Source organism: Sinohyriopsis cumingii, unplaced genomic scaffold (genome assembly GCF_028554795.1).
Source record: "Sinohyriopsis cumingii isolate HCF-2022 unplaced genomic scaffold, ASM2855479v2 utg001711l, whole genome shotgun sequence".
In the NCBI taxonomy this organism is placed as follows: Eukaryota; Metazoa; Mollusca; class Bivalvia; order Unionida; family Unionidae; genus Sinohyriopsis; species Sinohyriopsis cumingii.
Window position 1 is genome coordinate 782,846 of NW_028316038.1, and position 18,647 is coordinate 801,492.

The following is an 18,647-nucleotide window of genomic DNA, read 5'->3' on the forward strand; positions in this document are numbered from 1 at the left end:
AGAGCCAAGCAACCACCTAAATGACTGTTACTTCTGCTTGGTTCCTCCTCTTTCCGGCGGAATAACGAAGCGAAAGAAGTCGAGAATAGTCTACCCAAACATTCCGTCTGCATTGAGACCAGTTCCACATGGTGAGGGACTTCCTATTCCAGAACCTCCAGCAGAATATTCTCTTGATTCATCTGACGAAGACAAAGGTGAGTCGACCTGTTCTTCTCCTGGTCCATCAGCATGCAGTGATCCAGATTTTCACTGTGGTGCATCATCGACCCCACACAGAATAACACAGGAAGAACTAAATGACCTGATTCGTGATTTGGACTTATCAAAGAACAAGGCAGAATTGCTAGGATCAAGACTCCAACAATGGAATCTTCTAGAAGAAGATGTCACAATTACTGCATATCGAAAGCGCCACCAGCAATTGGAGCCTTTCTTCAGAAAGGAAAGTAATCTGATATTCTGTTCCGATATTGAGGGCCTCATGAATGCTTTAAAAATCACTCATGACCCACAAGAATGGAGACTATTTGTGGACTCTTCGAAACTGAGTCTCAAGGCTGTGCTTTTGCACAATGGAAACATTCTTCCATCTATTCCAGTAGCGTATGCTGTCCACATGAAAGAGACATACGATAACTTAAGGCAGCTACTGAATTCCATTGAGTATAACAAGTACAGCTGGCACCTCTGTGGTGATTTGAAGGTAGTTGCCCTTTTAATGGGACTGCAGCAAGGATATACAAAATACATGTGTTTCTTATGCGAGTGGGATAGCCGAGCAAGGGAAATGCACTACATGAGGAAGGAATGGACTCACAGGCAGAATGTAGCCATTGGAGAGAAGAATATCCAACACCCAGCTCTGGTTGAGGCTCAGAAAATCTTGCTACCACCCCTTCACATCAAACTAGGTTTGATGAAGAACTTCGTGAAAGCCATTGACCGGACTTTGCCAGCATTCCGATACCTGCATGAAAAATTCCCTCGACTCAGCGAAGCAAAGATTAAAGAGGGAGTTTTTGTGGGTCCTCAGATTCGAGAGCTTTTCAAAGATGACCGGTTCAACAACTTGCTGGAAGGTGACGCGAAACAAGCATGGAATGCTTTTCGCCTAGTTTCTACAAACTTCCTCGGAAATGTTAGGGCAGAAAACTATAAGGAACTAGTAGAAGACATGTTGATGAAGTATAAGAAACTTGGCTGCAATATGTCTCTAAAGATTCACTTCCTTCATTCCCATTTGGATTTCTTTCCTAGCAACTGTGGTATTGTTAGTGATGAACACGGCGAACGTTTTCATCAAGATATCGCAACAATGGAACAAAGATACCAGGGAAAATGGTCCACTACAATGCTGGCTGACTACTGCTGGACACTCCTCAGAGATGCTCCCGAACAGCTGTACAAGAGACAGGCGAAGAAATCTAAGATGTAGTCAATGACTTGATTTTTTATAGGTAGGCTATTACAGTTGACCTTTTACTATTGGAATGCATTTCGTTATGTAAACATTAATTTCTTGCAGATTACAAAAAAACTAGAGCCAATTTTGCAATTTGACTGTCATATTCGTGTTCAGCACATAAAAATTGATAAGAATTGACTAATTTTATTTCAGTAACGTGACTTTTGTAAAAATTTGTTGTCCAGTGTAATCATTGTAACATACACTGAAGACAGCTCCCGTGGCCTAAGTGGTTAAAGCTTCCGCCTCCGATGTGGGAGGTCGCGAGTTCAAAGCCCCGCCGAGTCATACCAAAAACTTAAATAATGGTACTAGCAGCTGCCTCGATTTGCGATCAGCATTAAGAGTTTAGTGTTAGGACTGGTCGTCCTGGTTTCAGAATAATGTGACTGGGCAGTGCCGGATTACCAAATAGACAGAGTAAACACCCGCCTATGAGCCCCACTCCTTTTAGGGCCCCCACGACTATAATTATTTAATAATTTTTGCTTAATAACATAAACTGTTAATTTGTTTAATAACAGTAATAATTGTTAATATTTGTTTTGTGTTATAAAATTGGTTATTAAAACTGTTGGTTGGTAAAATTAAAAACTCATTAGTAGATAATTGGCTAGGGGGGACCCAATATTTCGCCTGTCTAAATGGCCTAATCCGGCACTGTTCGGGTGGGACATCATGCTATATATCTGCGGCATGATGCCCCAGTGCTGGACATCACTATGAAATGCCAGACTGCAGACATCTTAGCGATATGACCAAACAATGTTAAAGCTACGTTAATAATCGAAATCACACACACACACACACACACACACACACACACACACTCACACACACACACACATTGCAATCTGCATTAATGCAGTATGATTCAACGCTTTCCTCAGTCATGCTTGTTTGCTCACCCACTCCATCCACATTGTCTGACTAATTTCCCTTCTTAGACCTGTCACCATGGGGGCCCCGAGTGGCCGAGTGGTCTAAAGCGCTCACCGTTATGGATCACTGCCATCTCACCTCTGTCTGCGTGGGTTCGAGTCCAAGGCTCGGCTAGCGTGGGTACGTGGGAAAGCCTGCCAGTAGCTTCTCGTGGGTCGGTGGTTCTTTCCTGGGTATTCCAGTGTTCTTCCTCCACCAGTTATACTGGCCGCCATGTATAGCCTATCTTGTGCTGAAAAATGGCGTTAAACCCAAGAACAACAACAACAACAACAACAACAACATCCTGTCATCATCTTTCCCTCCACACCAAGCTTAGCAGCATTCGAAGATACTCAGTCCTCTGTTATCTTCTTCGTCCTTGTGGGGTGGATTAGGAATCAAGATTCATTAGTCACAAATTTCTCAGTATTTTGAAGTATTCAGATAAAGTGAAGTGTAGTTACCCGTTACTGAATGCACACTTGCTGATGCCAGTACGCGTGCGTGTGCGCGCGCGCACACACACACACACACAGAGTAAGCGCTCACAAATTATCAACATTATACAGCATTCGTTCTTTCTGCAAATAAACATTACGCACAGCACCAAAACTGATACAAAAAAATGTAGGACTGTAGTGATATAATCCCACTATTAAATTAAACAGCAGATTTAACTTTGATGTGAAAAGTTATTATCTATCAGAGAACCATCTGAAGTGTACAGGATATTTTCGTTTGTTTTAAACCTTTTAAAGTTGAAAGGCTTCCTTTAGCTAACTACGATGAGGTAAGAGCGGTAATCCACGTAGATCTAAAATGTCTGTTGGACAAATATTTCGTGTTTTTTTTTTTAAAGGCTGGATTTAGCTAGAATGCGACTTTGTGACCTAAGCCATATTCAAAATAAGAATCGCACGTACTGTTTGACATTTCTTTTTTACTTGTTTACAAATACTCCTTTGATTCAGGTTATTGATATATAATTACGTCAATTCAAATTAATTTATTAAAATAAAGTGAACTGAAAGAATATCAGCTTATCCTGGGATAAATTGAACTGACCGTAATATATCATATCTCTTCCAAAGACATTCAACATTACGAATGTGAAAGTTTAGCTTCAACGTTCACATCTCATTGTACAATCCATTTCTAGACATTTAAATATATTCGATAAACTACCCTGCTCTTCTAGAACTCTTGGTATACAGCCTTGTATGTAACTAGCGAGGTAGGTAGGTAGGTAGGTAAGCATGTAGGTAGGTAGGTAGGCAGGTAGGAGGGTTGATAAATAGGTAGATACAGTATAACATCGATTACTTAAACATTATAACCCTATAAAAGGGGAATGTTTAGATAGGTAGCTAGATACGCATGTAGGTATACAAGCTGGTAGGAAGGTACAGCAAAACATCGATTACTGAAACTTGATAAAGTTATAAAAGGGTATGTTTAGGTAGTAGGTAGTTAGTTAGATACGTAGATAGGTACATAAGTAGGTAGGAAGGTACAGCAAAACCTGCACCATCCAAACGTCATGTGGTAGTAAAGAGAGCTCGGTAGGTATGCTGGCAGGCAGGTAGGTAAGTAAGCAGGTAGTCAGAAAGATAGTTGCTATTTAGGCACAATTGGATCTAGATCATCCGTACGTTCTATAATTATTGAAATATAGTATGTATGTATGTATGTATGTATGTATGTATGTATGTATGCCTGCCTGCCTGCTTGTCTGTGTGTGTGTGTGTGTGCGTGCGTGCGTGTATGTATGTATGATGTACGTACATATGTATGTATGATGTACGTATGTATGTATGTATGTATGAATGTATGCACGCACGTACGTACGTACATATGTATGTATGTATGTATGTATGCATGTATGTATGTACGTACGTATGTATGTATGCATGTATGTATGTACGTACGTACGTACGTATATGTATGTATGTACGTACGTACGTATATGTATGTATGTACTTACGTACGTACGCGTATGTATGTACGTACGTACGTGTATGCATGTATGTATGTATGTATGTATGTATGCATGCATGCATGCATGTATGTATGTATGTATGATGTACGTACATATGTATGTATGATGTACGTATGTATGTACGTATGTATGCACGTACGTATGTATGTATGATGTACGTATGTATGTAGGTAGGTAGGTAGGTAGGTACGTACGTACGTACGTATGTATGTATGTATGATGTATGATGTATGTATGAATGTATGTATGTTACTATGGATATATAAATGTGGGGTGTTGGATGTTGCTATGAATCTGTATGTCTTTTCTTGTCAGTACAAAATTTCTAAACGGAGTAGAAGTGGTGCGACAATATACAGTATGCACATACGAACGTTCTCGTGATTAGACAGGTAGTTTCCTTTTCGTTATTCTCTCAAACGCAAGCTACGGGCATCAAATGTGAAAATTAAATCAGACATACTAATTCATCACTTTAAAATATAGTGTTTAAACTGTTCTGTTTGAAGTCATCATTTATGCCCGCTGATAACGTGGTGCTATGTTTTTTCAAGATTCGCACATGAATCTGTCATATATACATAAAGAAATACATCCAATTCAAATATCAAGAATGGTTTGACTGACTTAAGTGCACTATGTATTCAGTAATATTCATGCATACATTGAGCTGTCATTCTTATCTATGGTGCTTATACATTGACCTTGACATCTTCCCATGACACTATATCTAGTACAAACCCGCAAACTGTGAAGAAAAACGAAATCAGCCCACAACTGACTCATGCAACAGGATGTCATGTACGCCTGGTTGCTGGAGAGATGGACGGGACATTAAAAAACTAATGCCCCACCCTTAAATACAATAGCAATCCATACGGATACGGCCAGTATCTTTGCTCAATGCAAGATGTATAACTTTGCTTCGCACGGTAGAGACAAGGAGCCAAACCCCTGTGTTAATTCCGCTAGCACTGTCTAAGACGGATCTAACGACGTCAGTAGGTCAGCTATAGGTCCTTGTTTACTATTGGTTCGATAAATTTAGAAGGATTTGTTAACATGTGTAGGTAAACTGTTAGCAATAAAATAATCCGGACTTATATTTATAGTGGCTTAATTTCAGGTACCTCATTCATCGTAACGGCATAGAGGTACCAAAACATGGATGTAATGAGGATATTCGCTATTTTCCCCCTGATACAGTTTTTACTGTGTACAGGTAAGTTGTCACTGTTATGTTAGTATACTTTTATTGTATAGTGTCAACAAGATGCATTATTTATATGTAAAACATTTCATAAAATTAATATTCATCTTTACACACATCGCGATTGTATTTGTCATAGCCGTCTTCATTATCGTAATCGTCATCACTATAGTCACCACCATCACCATTGTTATCAGAGTATCTATTATTATTAATATTAATAGTAGTAGTAGTTTACAGTTGTTAGTTGGCTTCTATTGGTTGAGTCTGTCATATCCGTTGTTTTCGATAATGAGGCGATAACGCTAGCAGCTGGTTTAATATAAGAGTGGAGAAACATGACGCTGTTGTCATCATTCATTTGTCATCATCATCGCACAATAATAATAATAATAATAATAATAATAATAATAATAATAATAATTATTATTATTATTATTATTATTATTATTATTATTATTATTATTATTATTATTATTATTATATACAGTTGCCGGATATGGATCTCAGCGGTTTGATGGCTACTACAATAACTTAAACCAACCGAGATTGGGAAGTTCAGGTATGTATGTTTGTCTGTCTGTCTCTATTTCAGTTTCTCTCTCTTTTATCTTGCATAAGTGTTTTTCTGTGCGCCATTTCTTTTGTATTGTCCGAACCTTCTCAACATTTTCCTTTCTTCGTTCTTTTGCATGTCTCAACCTTACAATTAATCACAAAAGGTAACGTCCAATAGAAAATGCAGGAAGTGACCATTTAATCATTTAGGAGTTATTCGTGACCATGCATAGCCTATCGTGTGCTGAAAAATGGTGTTACACCCCACAACAACAACAACAACAAACTTGGTGAATGTGTCCTACATTTTACATTATACTGACTTCGTTCAAATCTCAGGCATTGCTTCATGCTCAGATCGTGAAATTGATGATACTACGGCTCTGTTTTTATCATCAACAAAATAGGCTCATTGTGACCTGTTTCATCTTTAACCTTGAGAAATACGTAATGGCGTATCAATCCTAATCTACATCCTGGAACTTCCATGGGGATTCTGCGCTGTTTGCCCAACGATATTATCCTGTTCAACACAGACAGTCTACTTCACATCCATCCTTCCCGGGGAGGCGCCGTCGCTAAGCTGGTACAGCATCGGATTCGTAATCAGAGGGTTACGTGTTCGATATCAACCCAGGACAGTTCGGATCTGGTACCTTTGTGTTTCCATGGGGAAGGCACTTTGTTGCTATTTCCTTAGTATAATAATGCCATTACTGTGTTAAATGTATCATTAAAACACAAAAAAAAAACAAAAAACCATCCATCCCGCATTCATCAATGTATAGGTCCATGGCGCGTACATACATACATACATACATACATACATACATACATACATGCATACATACGTACGTGGGAGCGTGCGTGTGTATACATGCCATCAAACACATACAAATATAAAACCTTTTTCGTATTTGTAAGCGATGTTTCCAGTTACAGGTATATTTTACTTCTGCGGTGTCAACAGCACCCACCCACCCCCTAAAAGAAATGGGAAAAAAAGACATGTAAGTTTTTTAAAATTACTTTCCCAAATGCAGTGTCGAAGTTAGGATGCCTTCAGAAGCATTAAGACTTATTATCCCCAGAATAAGTTTGATATACGTTACATATTTCGGGCTATGACCCTTGTTTCACAGTGCGGTGAGGGGAGGGAAGGAATTGCGTTAGTGCAAAGCTATGGCCTATGTTTCATTGTCTGCTTGGGAGGAGAGGAAGTTGCGTTAGTGCAAAGCTATGACCCATGTGCCACTGTCTGCGGTGGATGGTGGGAAAGTTGCGTTAGGCACTCAGATACAACGCTGTTCCTCCGAAGCACTTGCATAACTGTCTTCTTTCACAGGGTGACAGGAAACCACGATAAATCCAGACATTACACACACACACACACACACACACACTAAAAGAAACTCAACAGGTCAAAACAAATCAATTGGCATTAAAAAAAAAAAAAAAAAAAAATACTGCGGAAGAGAAAAATGGTATTAGCAGTCGTTTCTATCCTCTGGACACAATAAACATGTGTCAGCTTCCGTTCCACTTTGATGATTTCCTTGGATTCCAGTCTGTACTATAATCTAGACTTGTCACTTGATGTTACATGAAAAGACTACAAGCAAATGACAGTAAACACAGCACGAGTCCAGTCAGATATAGTGAATTGAAGAGAACACAAACACAAGAACCGTTGTATAGCGATGTCTGAACATGAGCATTTCCCTTCGAAATTCCATGCGTTAGTAATGAAATCACGATAACATGCCAAATAGTAAAGTGTCCCATGTTTTGGGGGTGTTTTAATTGAACAATGTCATTGACTACGTTCATGTTATACAGTTAATTATCTCATTAACGCAATATGATTTTCCGTGCAAGATTTATTTAAAAATATTAGATATTAGGTTTTCCTTAATTACTCACTGGTAATGTTTAATAAAGATAAATCTAAAAAGAAATTAATATTCATACATTCTGGACAGTTTACATATATACAAATATATGCTAGTGCATACATACATACATACATACGACGAAGGACACACGGTGTGCAGACTGACAAATAGACTGATGTACGGTCTAAATGATGAAAGAAATAATATTGATGAGAATGAGAGATTTGCTAATAATGGAAAGACATAATGTATAAAACGGAAAGAGTCAATGAAAACGGTATTGCTACCTTTTGTATCCATGGAGATAACTAGCTGATATGCATTTTCTATCCGGGCACTGACATTACATGCACAACTTAAGTCTAGGGTCAAATTTCATTCTAAAATTTAGTGATCTGTTTAATCATAAAATCTAGATATCTGATTGCCGTAAGAGTAATTCTAAAATCTAGATAATCTGATTGGCGTAACCTAAAATCCAGGTATCTGATTGACGTAAGATTAATTATAAAATCTAGAAATCTGATTGATGTACGATTATTCCTAAAATTCAGGTAAATGATTGATATACAATTAATACTAAAATTCAGGTATCTGATTAACGTAAGAAAAAACCTAAAAATCCAGGTATCTGATTGACGTGAGTTTAAGTCTTAAATCTAACTAGCTTAAATTTAAACCCGACTTTAAATTGACAAAAACAATGTCCCTATTCTATGAAACGTAAAGGCTAGTGTCGCTCAAACATGGGTACGATTTGGAAAAAATATTTGAAACAAAAAAATCACAGTCTACTCCTGCACAGGATAAAAAATATAAAGAAGGTAAAGAGAGAAAAAGATTCAAGAACGTGAATCACTCACACACACACGCACACACGCACACACACACACACACGCGCGCTTACCCACGCATATATGAAAACAACAACAAACAATGCCAACTAGAGCTTAGAAAATAAGCATTTGATCTGAAATTAGTTTCTGATGCTACTTGCTAAATTATAATTCCTTGATTTTCTGAATCAGTACCAGATGTTAAAATTTCTCATTTGGTTTCCATCCACAACGAAACGAGATTCTTTCGGACTGCAAACATTAACATGTCGACAATAACTGTATTACATTAGATTTGATTAGACAACATGAGCAAGCTATGATGAACATCCCTGCGATTGTGTGTACTATGTCATACATACTAACATTACAATGATAAACGTCCCTGCGATTGTGATTGTGTGTACTATGTCATACATACTAACATTACAATGATAAACGTCCCTGCGATTGTGTGTACTATGTCATACATACTAACATTATAATGATAAACATCCATGCGATTGTGCGTACTATGTCATACATACTAACATTACAATGATAAACGTCCCAAATGGTGTGTGTACTATTGTAAAAATCCCCTCTGGTGTGTGCATTATGATAAACATTCCTACTGGTATATGTACTTTTATAAAAGTCCCTACTGGTGTGTGCACTATGATAAACTTCCCTACTGATATGTGTACTATTAAAGTCCCTACTGGTGCCTGTACTATGATAGACGTCCTTACTGGCGTGCGCACTATCATAAACGACCCTATTGGTGTATGTACTGTAATAAACGTCCCTACTGGTGTTTGTAGTATGATAAACGTCCCAACTGGTAAGTGTACTATGATAAATGTCCCTACGGGTGTGTGCACTATTATAAAAGTCCTTAGTGATGTATGCAATGTAATATACATCCCTACAGATGTGTGTACTATGATAGACGTTCCTACTGGCGTGTGTACTGTAATAAACATCCCAACTGATGTGTGCACTGTACAAAACGTCTTTACAGGTGTGTGTACTTTGATAAACATCCGTACTGTTTGTGTACTATGATACATGTCCCATCTGGTGTATGTACTATGATAGACGTTCCTACTGGCATGTGTACTGTAATAAACATCCCTACTGATGTGTGCACTGTAATAAACGTCCCTACAGGTGTGTGTACTTTGATAAACATCCGTATTGGTGTGTATACTTTGATAAACAGCTGTACTGGTGTGTGTACTATGATAGGCGTCCCTCGACTGATCTGTGTATTATGATAAGCATCACCACTAATATCCCTACTGGTAGGTCCACTTTCTATGTCAGTGTTGCACAACCTTTTTCGGCCAAGGGCCAGACTGCATTTTCTAAGACTACTTGAGGGCCACAAACACTAATTTCTTTAATATAATTACTGTTCACGGGCCATATTTCTGTGTTGTTTTAATTTGCCCTGAGGGCCAGACAGAACACGTTCGAGGGCCAGATCCGGCCCGCGGGCCACGGATTGTGCACCCCTGTTCTATGTCAAAGATACCAACGTTACCATCCAAAATCTATTATTTCTACTGTCTGTGTAACAGTTATTCAATATGGACGATGGAGGCATTTGATAAAGAAGAATATAATGGACAAATTGCAATATTTGTTTCTGCATAGCATTAGAGGCACGGTATTGTGTAAATATTTCCTATATAAAATAGACAGTTGTATAAAGTCAGTTTAAATTATACGGTGAAAGCTCGTATAGCTTGACTTAAGAATTTTTTGTCTTGTACGGAAATTGCCAAATGTATCAAAGGTACTATGCATTGTTATTACACAACAATAATAATAACAACAACAATAACAAAAACAACACGATCACCACCACCACCACCAATAATAATAATAATAATAATAATAATACACTTTATAATTGAACTACGAGGGCTAGAGTCTCTTTGTAGTCCCTCTACCGTCTCTTACCTGGCCCTAGAATTCAATGTTTTCCAAATTTAAAACGTCTAGACAAGCACGCCCACGATCAACTCCCAATTTTATGTTATTCTTAAGACATATACTCATGTATACTATTTTCGAGAGCACTTCATGACATCTCTAAAATGTTTCCTATACTTCAAACAAGCACTTTGCTAGAGTTAAGAAACCCCGGTTACTATGTAGATTATAGCACAAGAATAAGATGTAATTGGCAGCTACCATATATAACCGGTTAATGACGCGAATGGCCTGTAGTGCCGGCCTTGGCTATCGCACCAATTGAATCACATAGTTAATGCTATTAGATTGGTTGGTGTGGGGTTTAACGCCATTTTTCAGCACACGATAGGCTATACATGGGTATTATTGGTGGAGGAAGAACCAGGGAAAACCCCGGAAAGAACCACCGACCCACGAGAAGCTTCTAGCAAGCTTTCTCACATACCCACATTGGCCGAATCCGAGACTCGAACCCACGTAGAAAGAGGTGAGATGGCAGTGATCCGTAACAGAGAGCGCATTAGACCACTCGGCCACTCGGGGCCCCCTATTAGATTGGCTAATCCCGTATATTTATTATGCATAGGATAATGACAAATAGTCGTATTAGACGCATTATTAGATTGGCTAACCACTGATATTGGCCGTGCTATCATATGGACAAATAGTCGTATTACTGAATTTGTATGCGAAAATATGAGAGGTTTTTTCCTTCCGAGTAATACTGCACGACCTTGAGAGTGCAGTATTCTTCCGAGGAAAAAAAAAATTAGTTCATATTATCCCAGACAATTGCAATAATATTTTTATATACTCGTATCGTTTTCATTCCTAAGGATTGATAATAAAGGAAAACATTTGAACGAAGTAATTGAATGTATGCTTTATTTCGAAATAAATATACAACCGTATATTAATCAATACACAGCAACACATTGCACTACTCAGCGACCCTTGAACTTCGTAGCTGGTTTGAAGTTAGTTTTTGCAAATGTCGTTCTGGTCTACTTAAAATTGAAATTTAGTCATATTTTGAATGAATGCGCACATAAAAAAAAACTTTTCCACTTGGTCTGGAATGGATGCAAATTGTTTGTTGTCTTCTGTTGAATTAACCCGTCTGCTTATGATGGACTGGATTTATTGGGTCATTTCAGTGCAGTAAGGAGAATGTGATTTCATTTGGAAATGCAGTCGAAATTACAATGCAGTTTCGGTGTGTATCAGGTTTTCCATGACATGGGTCATGCCATTCGGATTTGCAGAACTAAGAAAGTACATTTGGAGGAAATTCAGTATGCATAAGTGTAAGCATATTTATTGCCATTCTTATCACCCGCTAAAAGGACATAATGTCGATGTCTTGTCATTTGCATGCGCGCTGTTAGAGGGACCCCAGCCTTGACATGTAACATAGATTATATGACTTATATAGCTAGTCGAACATTGTATCAAAATAGTTAAGCCAGGAAAATTGCAAAGCAGCTGTTGTGTGACAGTCAATTTAGTCATCGGAAATAATACTTTTTCGTCGTCTTGGCTTATTGCATCTGAGGTTCTTAGTTTCCTACCAAAACCTTTCAGATGCATTTTTTTCTCTCTCGAATTTTTTGTTTTGGCTGAATTTTAAAATGGTAAGTATCTAACCCTTGTGCGCAGTATGCTATTCTGTGATATATTTTTTTTTATAAACCCTAGAAATCACTGGTCACATTCTGAACCATTGTATTTGCGCAAAGTTACGAATATTTCTCCTAAATAACTTTAAATGATCTGAATGGTATATTCAATTATTGCGTATCTCACATTTGTTGTAAATATTGCCAATACCACTTTCATTCGTTTTCTTGTTTGAAAGTTGCATCTGTGACTCAGTGAACTCATACCCATCATTAACGTTATCATCTTTACTTTAAAATGGACGAAACAGCTTGCTTTAATTCATCCACAAACAAATATATTAATCCAAAAGCTAAAGAGTGTACTACGTGAGCAGGGCCGGCGCCAGACCCAACCAGACTATCTGGCGCCCTAGGCAAGGTTAGATTCTGGCGCCCCCTCCCCCACCCCCCCCAAAATATAAATTTCAACATTTATAAACAATAAATAAAAATTAAAAAATGCGCCCCCTGAAATCAGCGCCCTAGGCGGCTGCCTAGTTTGCCTATATGGTAGCGCCGGCTCTGTACGTGAGCATACATTGTTTGTCTAAAAAGCAGTCCCTAATACATTATACTAATTTTAGACAGACAGTACAGCATGAAACATTATGGAAAAGTGCTGCACGACTCTGACAACACAGAGTCAACGGAGAAAAACAATGAGCATATAATAGTGGCCAATACCTGATGTCGACCATATCTATCATATGGACAAATATTCGTATTAGAAGCATTATTAGATTGGCTAATACTGATATTTGTCATGTCTGTTATATTTGATAAATAGACGTAATAGAATCATATAAAACATAGACATGCCCGAGTAGGTCCTTAAAATGCGACGGACCTAGTCTTTAAGATTGCAACTCACAGTTGTAAATCTCCAGGCATTTTATTGCAGATGCGAATCTCCATGAATTTAAATTGCAACTGCAAATCTCTACGCATTTTATTGCGTATGCATATTTCAATACATTGTATTGCAGATGTAAATATCAACGCCTTTTATTGCATATTTGAATACAATCAGTACCCCATGCCGATTTGTACTCCCAATGACCCAGGGTGTTGAGTCATAATACAAAATCTCTGTTATCTGATACGCCTTCCTGCCATTACTACATAACAAGTTTTCTCCGAATATTATTGAAAATGCCATTGTAATTGAAACTGTTGTACACATGTCCACGGATCCCTCTCAATGACGTCACCAGAATAAACAAAGGGCACTATGATGTCATAATCTTGTACATGGTGATGTAACTATACAGTGTTGTACCCCTCCTGGCCTTTTAGGATATGTGGTAACAGACATATATTTGGAATCGCCATGTTGCCAGCGAAATTGGGGGAATGATACTACTATTATTACTAATACTGATACTACTACTACTACTACTACTACTACTACTATTACTACCACTGATACTACTACGTATACTATTGCTACAACTGATACTACTACTGCTGCTACTGCTATAACTACTACTACTATTACTACTGATACTACAACTACTATTACTACTACTGATACTACTACTACTATTACTATTACTACTCTTACAACTTATACTACTACTACTATTACTACAACTGCTGCTACTACTACTATGTATACTATTACTACAACTGCTACTACTACTACTACTGCTACTAATACTAGTAATACTTCTACTACTACTTAAACTACTACTGATACTACTACTACTTATACTAATACTGCTACTAATACTACTACTACTGCTACTACTACTATAACTACTGCTACTATTACTACTACTGATAATAGTACTACTACTCATACTACTACTATTGCTACTATTACTAGCACTACTGTTACTACTACGATAACTACAACTACTACTATTACTACTACTGATACTACTACTACTAGTACTAATGCTGATGCTACTATAACTACTACTACTACTACTATTACTACTACTGATACTACTACTACTATTGCTACTACTACTACTGCTACTAATACTAGTACTACTGCTACTACTACGATAACTACTACTACTAGTACTACTACTGATAATATTACTACTATTACTACTACTTATACTACTACAACTACTACTATTACTACTACTGGCACTACTACTAATACTACTACTATTACTACTACTACTATTACTACTACTTATACTACTACAACTACTACTATTACTACTACTGGCACTACTACTAATACTACTACTGGTACTACTACTACTATTACTACTAATACTAGTACTACTACTGATAATACTACTACTGATAATACTACTACTACTGATGCTAATACTTTTAATACTACTGATACTACTACTACAACTACCGATGTCATTACTACTATTATTACTAGGACTACTGCTATTGTTAGTACTAGCAGCTGCATCGCTTCGCGCTCAGCATTATGAGGTTAGTATTAGGACTGGTCAGCCTTGTGTCAGGATAATGTGGCTGAAAGGGACATGATGCTACATGTCTGCGGCATGATATCCCAGTGCTAGACATCACTATAAACTGGCACTGCAGACATCGTAGCGATATGACTGGAAAATTGTTAAAGCTACCTTATAAATCCAAATCTCTCTCTCTCTCTCTCTCTCTCTCTCTCTCTCTCACACACACACACACACACACACACACACTTTTAGTACTACTGATATTATTATTATTATTATTATTATTATTATTATTATTATTATTATTAGTAGTAGTAGTAGTAGTAGTAGTAGTAGTAGTACTCTTGCAGGAAGCTGCTCATCCTTTTCTTGACGATTCTAGTTCGTTTGACACAAATGTTTGTAATATATGTGTAGACAAAGAACAATAAAATGTATCGTTATAACGAGATGTGGTTTGAAATTCTTCAGAGAAGGGGCTTTCGCCACCTTATTTGTAGGATACACCCTGACTGTGTTTGTGTGCGTGACTGGGTGGAAGGTGGTAGTATGAGGTGTGGTGTTGGGATGTTATTCTGATGTGGTGAAGGACTAATTTATAAACGAGATAATCTTGTGATTATATTTGTTATTGATCTGATGGTGAACTCCTTCTCTTTTCTCTATATCCAGGACGACCACTTGAGCAGAATTGCAGTACATACTATGCGGATTATACTTACCAGCCGGCAGGAAGTGATCGACCCAGTGCTAGACTTATCAGTGAAGAATTATTTTATCAACCTCCTTCCAGCAGTGTTCCTTCATCTCGAAACTTTACTGCTATGTTTGCATTTTTCAGTAAGATTGCCTTTAACGCCATGTTTTTAATACTGCTATCTTTGCGTTTTTCAGTAAGATTGCCTTTAACGCCATGTTTTTAATACTGCTATCTTTGCATATTTTTTTTTCAGTAAGATTACCTTTAACGCCATGTTTTTAATACTGATTATGTAAGAAACGTTTTGATATAGTTTTGAAAACAAATTAATTTGAAGTGAAGAGTGAACAGAAGTAAGCATGGAAACAATTTAATATAATCTCAGAAAACCATAGTACTACCTTGATATAGTGGACACCTTTGTAATTCAGTGTCATCTCAGGAAAAGAATGAAAATAATACAGAACGGTGGAGTAATTGTCAGAATTTTTTTAATTATTAAATTTAAAAAAAAAGTAATTTCTTTCATTAGGTTATACATGTTAACTAATGAAGATAGTTTCATGTTCTGAACAATATTAAGTATATATTAATGCTTTAAACGAATGTTGCTGATGTAATGAGTTTTGTTTTCTGTCAATTACGGGTAACATTCTGTGAACGATTTGGTCTTTTCCGATATTTGCATCACGGTTGTGACATAACTTTGAAGCAACTATACTTAATTAATAGCAATGAGCTTGTTGAAACGTTTGAGGTTTATTGATGATATCTTTAAACTACTTAAATTACTGACTGTTCTGCAAAATGAACTCATGCATTTAATAAGTGCATACATAATTAGAATGCATCTTCACTTCATCCATATATTGGTCCAAAATAGGATTTATTTATTTTTCTTTTAATTTGTAAGCTTAGAAATTAAAACAATCACATTTACATGGTTTATTTGAATTCATGTTATGTATTGTTTTGTTTTTTAGGTCAGCTAGTTGCCTTGGAAATGATTGACACTGACGACACCACGTGTCCGGTGGAACTGATAAAAATCGTTGTTCCAAAGTGTGATAAAGAATTTGATCCCCAATGCAGCGGTGACAAATATCTTCCATATGAGAGAGTGGTGTACGATAAGCACACTGGCCAGTCTCCCAATATCCCAAGAAAACAGGTCGGAAGATAATGTGTGTGATATATATATATACATATATATATATATATATATATATATATATATATATATATATATATATATAGAGAGAGAGAGAGAGAGAGAGAGAGAGAGAGAGAGAGACAGAGAGAGAGAGATGTTCAGATCCCAGTTGAAAAACTATGTGTCGTTCGGTTTCCCTCTCGATATCTATTTAAGTTATTCCTTTGAGGTTATGAACCTCTGCTTGACTGAAAGCCGTGTGTTCACGGTCAAGTCACTGTGACCTAAATCATGAATTACATTGACTTGATTATTTAGCACATCTTTAATTCGTAATGGTTTGAATTCTTGTTATCATGGCATGGACACAAGTTTCAAGAAAACATATGCTACATGCTCCATTGTCAACCATGCGCCATTGTCACTTGTTTGGTAGCTTGTTATTGCGTGACCCTTCCCTTGTGCATTCTTGCACCCACCTTACTTTTGTAACTAATCTCGAGTCGAGATGACCTACTTTTGTCTATATATGTCACGTCGCTTACTCATAACATAATACTGATCCATTCTGTCTCTGAGTAGCTTGCCATGACAATCTTATCGGTATAAATCATCAGTCAAGTCGCATTGACCCAGCTTTGACGAATGTCGTTAAGTTCTCTTCTAACACTCCGTCAAATCTCAAATGATGTCGTGACATGCGTGGCATGCCACTCATACAAGAACAAAGTAAAGCAGATAACACGTTCAATGCAACATCGTTTCAGATTTTAATATTATTTACTTCGAGAATGATTTGCAATCAGTATACCATGTAATTTGTTTCTTCATTTATCTATTTATTTATTTACGTTTCATAGCTCAACTCAGCCACGAGTTATATAGATGCCAGCTTTGTGTATGGCGCGAGCATGGTACGCGCCACTTGTCTTCAGGCAGATAACTCTCCTTTCCTTGCCTCTGGAGACGTTTGGAACAAATATCCAGCAAAGAACGACATCCTTCTTCCCTTTGTGGCCAACCCTAACCCCGTCGAACACGTGATCCAAGACCAAAAAAGCCTTTGGAGTAAGTAGCTTGAATTATGCTAGAAACAAGTAAATAACGCGGTCAGTAAACGGTTAAGACCAATAAATTAAACAAAAACTGAATCAACTGTAGTTTAATACAATATCTAAATTCGTACATGGTACAGACACACACACACACACACATTTTTATTTTACGCTTCATTGCTTGCCTAAAAAAGGCAAAGAGATGTGTATGGTTTTGTTTTAAATATTCCATAATAAAGCAGGTCACTGTGGGTCATATTTCATGCTTTACTGACTGAGTTTGTGCATCAAGAACTGACGCACTGCTTTATGCCAATGTAATTGAACTAGGTCATTATATCCATCCATCTATGTATCATTTCCTCAGAAATATAAAGGTCATTCTGACCTATATTTTACAATTTAATTGGTGCTGTTAAAGTTTTGCATTTTTGTCATGACTTCTTTAGTATTTTATCTGCTGTATAAAACTGCTATGCATGGAGTCATGAGTGTTACATCAATATCAAATATGTAAGTCACAGTGATCCATAGTCTACATTTCACTGACTTTGCTTCATTGTCACGTCTCCCGTGCGCATGTTTGTAATCATTAAATTAGATAATTGAACAAATTTTTGTTAGTACTACACCTATGCGAATAGAGGTAACTTCAGTCTGCATTTCAGATGTAATTGGCATAGAAATTATTGAATTTATCTCATGAACAAATAGCTCAAGACCAAATATGTTTTTCGAATGATGTCTCCGTATATTGTCTGGTATAGAAAGAAGAAGCTTCGGTGTTCATTTGAATGAGCAATACTCCTCGTTTCAGTATTGACGAT

The 18,647-nt window shown here is 37.2% G+C and overlaps 1 protein-coding gene across 2 annotated transcripts in view; it reads left to right on the forward strand.

Annotated features, from left to right (window-relative positions):
• The window catches only part of LOC149771699 (dual oxidase-like), a 143,497-nt gene that overhangs the window by 92,390 nt on the left and 32,460 nt on the right, over positions 1-18,647 (forward strand). Inside the window, exons 2-6 of one of the 2 annotated variants that reach the window (XM_089948215.1) lie at positions 5,518-5,613; positions 6,092-6,163; positions 15,585-15,752; positions 16,596-16,783; positions 17,626-17,833. In XM_089948215.1, coding sequence (XP_089804341.1) covers positions 5,556-5,613; positions 6,092-6,163; positions 15,585-15,752; positions 16,596-16,783; positions 17,626-17,833 — 694 coding nt within the window. In that variant the 5' untranslated portion in view covers positions 5,518-5,555. Of the gene's footprint in view, positions 1-5,452; positions 5,614-6,091; positions 6,164-15,584; positions 15,753-16,595; positions 16,784-17,625; positions 17,834-18,647 lie in introns of those variants that run through there. The other variant, XM_089948216.1, reaches the window with a different exon arrangement.